This window comes from Dendroctonus ponderosae, unplaced genomic scaffold, assembly GCF_020466585.1.
Source record: "Dendroctonus ponderosae isolate FM_Combo_2020 unplaced genomic scaffold, Dpon_F_20191213v2 Dpon_F_20191213_47, whole genome shotgun sequence".
Classification (NCBI taxonomy): Eukaryota; Metazoa; Arthropoda; class Insecta; order Coleoptera; family Curculionidae; genus Dendroctonus; species Dendroctonus ponderosae.
Genome location: NW_026018684.1, coordinates 70,752 through 80,133, shown reverse-complemented (window position 1 = coordinate 80,133; position 9,382 = coordinate 70,752). Strand labels below are relative to the sequence as shown.

Below are 9,382 nucleotides of genomic sequence, written 5' to 3'. Positions count from 1 at the left end.
GTACAGCATCGATTTCTGTGGAACCCAGTAGCTGTCAAAACTTTCACATTTTTACGAATAACTCGGAAATCGTAAATTTTTCAGGTAAAACGGTTCAAACAAACATAAATTAAAATTGAACGGCCAATCTGAAAATAACAAAAAAAAGGGGGGGTTTCATTTAAAAAACCAGAGTTGGTAACTACCACACGTTTATNATGCACCCTGTATATTGGAAAGTAATTTTAGAATGTGGACCTTTTAAACGTGAAAAACTTTCGTTGGACGAATTTTCTTGTAAACTTCATATTTACTGAGATATCGCACTTTGACGCACTAATGAGCAACCCTGTATAACAAATATCCCTTCAACGCAGTAATCGATTTTTTCCTATAGTTTTACTGCCATAATCAATAAGAAAAAATTATCTTGCGTACTAGTTAGCTAATGGAATTGATATGTAAATGATCAAACAGAAAGCAATGTATTTCCAAGAACCAAACCAAGAAGACGATGGAATGGGAACGGTAATTAATTAATTTGAAAGTTGAAGTTGAAGCTATAAAAAACATGAGTTTAAATAAGGAAATGACACTTCACATCAGCAGAAATAAAACTTATCGTTTTAGAAAAGCGATCACTGACTCAGTCGCACACTTACTTAAGCTAGTAACTTGCAAACCAAAATGGCATAACCGTAAAAATATATATCACAATACATACTTTTTCATTTTTAACTTAACCAAAATGCCGAAACACAGCGTTTAGAATTAGTGCAAATACTGCGCTACTGCATTCCAAAAATACAAATTACTCATTCAAGGAACCAGAACCCGCTTTTACCAAATATTCGATCATGGAGAAATATTATGGTTTTGATTGTATAACACTAAATCTATAATATTTCTTCTCGATTTTGAAAGTCAATCAATTTTGGGGTTATTTGGCAAGTATAACCGTTTTTGCTGCTTTCAACATCAATTCTAGCCTGAAATGGAATGCTTAAGTGAATCGTTAACCACAGCACAGCATCTTTGAAAGCCCTAAAATGACTTTCACACTTCAGGCTGCAAGTTTGGTCTAATTTTTCATTGAATATATATCCACTCAAGTTTCAAGCTATAAAGTTCCTTCTTGAAGTATTCTAACTGGAAACTATAAAGTATAATTGTCCATTTTTTCATCGACATCGTTAGAATTTAATAATGCAAGCAGTTATATATATCAAATTAATGCGGTAAACAGAATACTATTTTAAATCGGTTGTTGAAAAGAGGCACACAAAAGTGTTCAATCTCAATCAGGCGTTGTTGTATCAAAATACAAACTAGCAACAAAAATTATAATTTTCATACGTAGAATATTCAGCTCAAATGATGTTTCCTTAATAGAGTTCTAACAAGCCTGGTCGTTTTTTGCTGTTTTGAAGACATTTGAAGCTAATATTCATAATTACCAAATGCATTATGTTTTTTCTTGGAAAGATTACAACAAAATAGGTAATGATTTATAGTTTATTGGTCTTATACCGTTAGCTACTCTAGATAAATGGTAGGAACATATTAACGAGAGCTCTAATAGCGAGAGAAGATTTTTAAATTTTGTGATTAAGAGCATTAAAACGGTAAAATGGAAAATGTCCCTCTTCTCTCAAGACCAATGATCGGTGCGACAGCTCATTTAAAGTTAAATACTTATGAGGAAATTGTTCATTGGAAATAATAAGTATACAGTAAGATATTTCCAATAATTTTTACGTTAGTTTTGCGTAAAGTTTCTCAGTTGAGAGTGATGTAGGTAAGTGCGGTGCCTGCCACGTTTCTTAAAATTTGAAATTTTTTCTGAGATAATAAAACCAGATGGTTTCTTTTAGCTGTTTTGCACTATTTATTAGATAGTTACATCGTTATGTACAGATATAATTTTTGACACGAGAAATGTAATAAACGTTAAAAATATTATAAACAGCCCAATAAAGTTTAAATTAGAAATTTATGAACATCAACTCATTCCTCAATAAAGTTATATAAATCTAACTTTACAAGTTAGAATAAGTTTTAGCAATGGCACATGTTCAAAAGCAAAATGCTAGCGGCGAAGTTTAAATAATAAGCGAGTTTTTCATGAGAAAAAAATAGAAAAGCAAAGGATATAAATGCTTTTAGCAGTATTTTCTTCGTTTTATCATATACATTTTGCGTGCATTCATCGAGGTTAAGTTTTATCCGTAACTGAAATATGTAGTTCAAACATTATAGCTACTAACAATGCAAACATTTTAATATGTCTAAATATGAAAAGCAACTGTTTCTAATGCCAATGAGGAAAAAGAACAAAAGCAAAAAATTGAAAATAAAAAGAAATATCAAATTGACTTATTCATTGCTAAATCGTAAATATTCCACGCCGGAATTGAAGAATGTTTTCCCATTTAACCGAACCTCGCTTTAACAATGTCCCGAGATAAAAGCCTAAAAAATTAATTTGAAACCATGTTTTATCGATCCGAATAACAGATCCGTATGTATTTTCAAATATTTATTAATGTTCACCGACAAATCTGCCCTAATGCCGATTCAAGCCCCAGCAAAACTGTTATCCCGAAGGGGTACAAAGAATGTCGGCGCATTTACGAGCTCAGAAAGAGGTGTACACACAACTGTTGTTGTCCGTATGAGCCCTAAGGGATGAATGTAACTCTAGCAATTTATCCTTAAAAACGCTTCGTTGGTGTATTTCCAACAGGAACGATACGAGCTACATAATGAATCAGAATGTACGACCAGGGATCTATTCTTAACGTATTTGGAACGTTTTTCATTGATCCTCGAGAGCGTATTGTTTGGTTGTTATTTAATAAATATAACCGCAACCCAATACAGATCTTCAAATCTGGCGCTGTAGTTCAGTAACTTGATTGTTTGAAGTATGAAAGAAAAATTGCTGATTATTTTTTATCAGCCTATAAAGGCACGTGTTCGGTAACACTTGGAGGCATATAATAAGTAGGCGAAAAGAGTGCGAAATTATTAAGGCACCGCATTATGTGCTCCCCTGGAGAACATAAACAGAATTTTAGGGAGCAGCAGGAAGGCAGCCAAACCACAAATAGGGGAGATTATATTATGAACTTTATCGACTCGATTGGGAAATGCGGAGAAACTTTAAAAGTCACTTGAGGGGATGAATTAAACACGAGTCTAGCTGAGATTCAGTAGGTTAAAAACCTTTTTTAATAGGATTCTTTACTTTATATTTCTTGGTTAAAAATCACTCAAAAACGTATTTGGCTATGTGGCGCTTAGTTTCGTATGCTATTTTAGCTGGGTATTGATAGTATGTAGAGTTTTATACCCAAACAGTTTATGCTTTTCCATTAAAGATTTCTGGTCGTCCATAAAAGTTTAATGCAGCAAAATAATCAATTTTTCAAACTGATAGTTTCAAAGGAGTTTAGTCGCTTAATATGTAAACAGAACTCCCAAAATGCGCTACTTCGTTCCAAACTCTACTACTAATCGTGCTAATCTTAATTATAATGATTCGTTTTGTTACGCAGAATTAATGAATGCGACTAAGCATTATTGACAGTTGTATTTCAGTTAATATGATGGCAAACCATTAATAAGAATAATTTCCTTGACCAACCAATGTAATCTATTTTAAGTCCAACAAATGTTTAAACTGCATTAGCTACAATGCAAAGTACAAGTGCAAGCACTGTGATTTCGAAATCCAACTCAGAATTATTCATATTCAAATAATAAGAATTAATTAATTTTATCTCATTTCATATTGTTATGTACTGTGCATAAATCAAAAACAGTAATTGCTTCTCTGACTATTGAACGAACTTTTTATTTGATTTAAATATCAAATTCACGGATCGCTGCCTGTCAATATCGGTTTAAAAAAATGCCTTAAGCAAAAACGTTCCAGTTATTACTTAAACCGGCTTCTTTTTTCACATTGTCTACCTACCGCAAATTATCGAGACTGAGGAGATAAATCCGAATCACCTTCCATCAACAGAACCAAGAATTACCGAATCGACCCAGTTTCCCGACTTCGATGCAGTAATGTAACACTATGATTAGTGGATATAAAAGAAAAGCTTGTGTCATAACGAGATATATTAGACTAATATTGGAAATTACGCCTCAGTGCATGTACGGGCTGAACAAACGTTTTATGATAAAGATTGCATCCATTTTACAACCAGAGCAAACACTTTGATTTCAAAAATTTAAACTAATGATCGCACTAAACATATGTAATTATATAAAGTTGATTTAAGTAAGTGATTTGATTTAAGATTTGTGATTAGAATATTATTGCCTAAGAATAAATTAAATAGTTTGCAATTTTTTTATATATCTCAACAAATTAGGCAACCGTTTATAATTGAAATTTTTATGATCGGCAATTAATCAACTGTATAATTACACCACGTTTTATATCCCTAACCAGCTGAGGACGTCTGTGTTGATTTCAAATATTCCCTTAAGGGATCTCCTTATATTGGACATCCGGTACGTAACGGTAATTCAATCTGCAAAGTGTAGGCTTGACTATTATTTTGCGCAGATAAAATCGCAAAATTGATCCCTAGACTATTTAAAGCCCACTGGTCGATTTCCAACACTTCCTACTAGAGCAAGGGATGATTGTGGTTAAAAACGGTCACATTCGACGCTTTCCTGCTTATTTTCGTTAAGCTCAACAATTCCACTAAGTTCAAGCAGTTTCTACAAAAGAGGTCGCGCAATAATCTAGGAAGACTAGGAAGAGGTGGAATGCTGTACTGAAGAGTTGGAAACGATACGGTAACTTCTCATCGCAAAAGAGTTTGTGCATAAAAAACTGCTAGAACTTAAATAAAAAGAATGTGGGTATTTTTCCCCACGCAAAAAAAAACATCTTTTCAGGATAAATTTGTCCAAACAACCCATCCGTAGAGGTTGTGGATTCCAGAATGAAACAACTCTACATAAAATATGCTACACTACATATAAAGTGTAGATGTCCTACCAATTGAAGCCTTGAGTTCATTGATTTTAGAGGGTTAGTGGAGAAGTAGAAGAGAAGAGAGCACTATAAGACAGAAATGGTTGCAAGCTACCTCGGCCGTTACGGAAACACAGTAATAGAAGTAATCGAGTCAATAGCTTACCTGGAACTTCAATACGAGCCTCCGACGGGCGCTTAAGAAAACATTTTCCAAACCTTATCTAACAGAATAGCAAACAAAAACAGTTATCTAACAGCGCAAGGTTTTTGCAGATTATTCCGCATAGTATATTTTAATAAATCGATAATATCAAAATGCATTTATAGATTAGCAAATTTCTTAGTCGCTTAGTTTTTAGGCCCATAAATTGGCCAGCGATATTTATTCCAAAGTTCATTGAATTTAATTTGCTATTTAAATCATTTACGTGATCGCTCTAATCAAAAAAATCCTCAATTTCGCACCCTGAGAGACAAGCATTTCTCGCAAGCTTTCGAAATTTCATATATTACTGTGCACAGATTCTTTTGTTCATATCTCACGAACAGATTGAGTGAGCGCACTTATTTCTTTATCATTGGGTAGAGTAAAGAAAAAAATAATTAAAACTATTACGCCTCGCCTGTTTCATCATATCTTAAAACCGTTTGAGAAAAATGATAGATAATTAAATCCTCGATTCATAATATGGAACTTGAGTGAAGAAGTGCTGGCAGTTTTTACGCAAAACGCAAAATTTGTATAGCACACACCTATTTTTTGCTCATGGCACACGAATAGATAGATTCAAGTGATAATTATTATTAGAAGAAGTAAAACATCGCTACGTAAATGTTTGCTAATTTTTACCGGACACGCCAAAATTTTAGAAAAACTGTTAGTTTTGCGCGGTTGAGTTCAACATTGTAAAATTAACTCAAGCAGGAAGGACGTCGCCTATTTTGCTGTAGCTCATAACATTCCTGACCTAATAACTGTTTACTCGACTCAATATTTACGTTCTACATTGCGTTGTTTTGCATACAGTCAAATTTAGGTTGTCTCTAAAAACTGCATAATGCCCTGGTAAAAATATTCTCTTCCTCATCAATTAATTTTGTATCGTCCGCATAACAAGTTAATTCCGAAATTCAGATCATTGAAAAAAGTATGCACGTGCACGTTCCGTGTACCGAAAATCTTAAGTTCCAAATAATAAAACTTCCGGCCCTTAAAAATCTGACTATTTGCGTGTTTCTAACCCCAGACCTTATCAATACAATAGTAGGCATTTAATGAATGTAAAGATATGGGCCAAGAACATTCCATCCCCCTCAAGGCATTGTAGAATTAATTTTGTAAGTTGTAAAGCAACCGTTTTCGTGGATTTGCTGATTGTAGATCGAAGTTTATTGATTCAATAATATTTAATTAAGTAGTGTAACAATTTTCTTTCAATAATCACCTTGCTAGGTTTCGAAACCATTCTTTAAATGCTTTTGGTATAGAATTTTAATTTTTATGGACGTTCCGCCCATTTTTCGTATCTACTCAATTCTAAAACTGGACTAGTCGAGCTTGCGCTCAAAATCTGCACCTGATATTTTTGAAAAACTTTTGCCATCGACCATTGATCAGCAAAGAAAACCGTTATTTCGCATCTATTTGAATAAGCAAAGAAAAATTTGCAGCACGGTTTTCACTTTCTGGATGTTCTCGTTTGCCTGCGTCCAGCGGTTTTCGCCTTAACTTCACTTTCACAACGGGGCGATTTGACCTAATCCATCTAAACGGTCTTCGGACAAACTTCCAGCATGAACACGATCTTAGTCGAGCATTTGAGGCTTTCCTGCATTCTGTGCAGCTGACGACGTTTCTTCCAGGGCAGCAAAGTAGTAAACAGTTTTATTTTGTGAACCATTATTAGGTAGCTTTTTTGTTAAAAAGTCTTCTACCAGCATTGTCTGAAGAACGGCATAACAGGTGCTGTCGAGCGAACAACCGAAGCTTGTTCGGCAACGATCGAGATCCGGCGTACCGGAGCCTGCACGTGAAGAGACATCAGTCCCATGCAGAGCTTTTCCGTCGCGGGAGCAGAGCTTTGGATTCCGGGCGGGTCTTGTAACTCCGGACGCTTTTTACAATCACCCGGAGTCAGATTGTGCGACTTTGTAGCTAGCAAAAATCGCTGCTTTGAACGGTGGCAGCATTTCCAGGCCCGGAAGTGCAATTGCGTTTGCGATTATCCATATTAGAAAAACGTTCGAATATGAGCGTTCGCGCGCGTTGATTTGTGTATTTTTCTCCGGGTGCAACAGAGATTTGCAGATGAGGATTTCAGTTTAGATGGATAGTGACAAAAAGTGGTGCATAACTCTCGGGTCTAATCAGGGGCACATGCAGTGAATGCAAAAACGTTTTGTGAATTGTTTCTGTTGTTTCTAATTGGATTTGTCACTGTGATCATGGATATGCTTGTTTTCAATATATGTAAGTGCTCTTCCTCGTTTCTTTGTCATAGTTGCGGTGTTTGGTGTTTTTCGGCCTCAATGCTGAAGTTTCGAGAATATAGTAACAGTTGGGGTTCCAAAGACGCTGCGGCAAATTGCAGATATCCCGCAAGGAGACCGCTTGCAATAACGCAGACGACTTTTTGCAGCCTGCGTATAATAAAATCTTATCATCTACTCAGTTGGCATATGAAATGCAAATTTTTAAACTGTGTGGGTGGCAGTTGAAGATTTCTTGCAGAAAAATTGTTTGTTGGGGAACACATTCAAGGACGATTTATTAGTGAGAAAATGCCACCTTGGATAATTGACAAACTTTATTATGTGCAATCTCCCGTGGCGTATCTAAAGCGTATAAAGGCGTCGTATGGTAACCCACGAAAGTCAATTCGCTCTAGGTGGTGGCTCAGCGGTGGCTTAATTTTCCGTTGCTTGGAATCTGAAAGTTTTCCAATAGGATTACGAAACTATTCGATGTCAAACTTTGAATGAATCCCTTTTAATAAATGTTACTAAACCTATTCAAATAAGCATGAAAAAATTATAAACACTTTTACATTTTTTTAGAAAGTTTAATAGCAAATGTGATCCCAAAAAGAAACCAAGGCAAAGCAGGCAGACATTTTTTTATTGTCAAAAACAGGCTCAGGCAGTATTGCTGAAACTTTTGCTCGCAAGTAAATGTTGCCAAAAAAAGAATTTTTCCAACAATACCTTTATTTCATTTTCCGTGTTTTCTCTGCGAAAATAGTGTATACTAGTAATGGAAAAAGCTATTCATCAAAGTATAAAATTCTAGCCAAGTTACGAACAAGTCGAAAAAATGAGTTATAATCCATCTGTATTCGATTCACACCTCAACTACGTGATTTGATGATAAAATACTTAAATTAGGGCAAACATGCGATACTTTGAAGCTTCTTGCCTACTGACGCAAATATCCTCCTAACTGTTTTTAAATTAACTTTGAAGAAAATCTATTGTCTCCACTTTAGATAATAATAAATTATGGACGAAGTCCAAAATTTAAAGAGTTAGTTGTTAGCAGCACAAAACATGTCCATATAGTCGAAGAACTTTTATAAAATTGTAAAAAAGTGTTTTACCAACTTCATTAATAAAAGCGAGTTTAAAAATCCGTACCTGTCTGACAACTTAGACCAAATTTTCTTGATATCCTAATTAAGTATAAACTGTCGATATGTCGATAAATTGTCTGGTAATAATAATTTAATTTGCCCTTAAATAATTATCTTTAGATCATTTATTCACGTGAAATAGTCTGACACTTATCCAGATATAAGATGTTGGATGGTAAAATGTACTTACTTTTTATTTTATTAATAAATTTTACGACTTTTGACGATTTTTCGAAGTTTTCCTCATCGGTATTTCTTTAGAAGTTTGCTTTCACAAGTCGAGTCAATGGTTGCTTGCGAATGAATGAGTAAATCAAAGCTACCATGTTTGCTAACAGTGCTCAAAGGCTCAGAAATATTAATTGAGAAAAAATATGGAATAAACTGAACAGTAAAAGTGTGAAATCGTGTTTCCACAAATTTCAAATGAACTAAGTACATGGAAAAAATAGAATGGTTTTTACTGCTCATCAACTATATGCATAAAATAGTTCTTATAAAAAGAATTTTTATTCTATAATAATAGCTTGAGATTTTAGTTCTTCAAAATATGAAAGTTGTCGAAAAATGTCTGGACTAGTAGAATAAAAACGAGCGTTTGTCAATTAAAAATGTTAAAAATGTTTGCCTGCAAAGAGTAACGCTGGCAAATGAATAAAAGTTGATTTTAGTTAAACTTTAATAAAGTTAGAGAACCAACAGCAAATGATTGTCGAAGGAAATAGAGGTATGAAAATGCTTCAGACAAAAGCTAACTAGTAAT

The 9,382-nt window shown here is 34.3% G+C and overlaps 1 protein-coding gene across 1 annotated transcript in view; it reads left to right on the top strand.

Annotated features, from left to right (window-relative positions):
- The first annotated feature begins 6,991 nt into the window (after positions 1 to 6,991).
- Positions 6,992 to 9,382, top strand: part of LOC109542848 (nephrin) — a 72,017-nt gene continuing 69,626 nt past the window's right edge. Inside the window, exon 1 of the mRNA XM_019912284.2 lies at positions 6,992 to 7,460. Within this exon, the coding sequence (XP_019767843.2) occupies positions 7,436 to 7,460 (25 nt within the window). The 5' untranslated portion in view covers positions 6,992 to 7,435. The remainder of the gene's footprint in view (positions 7,461 to 9,382) is intronic.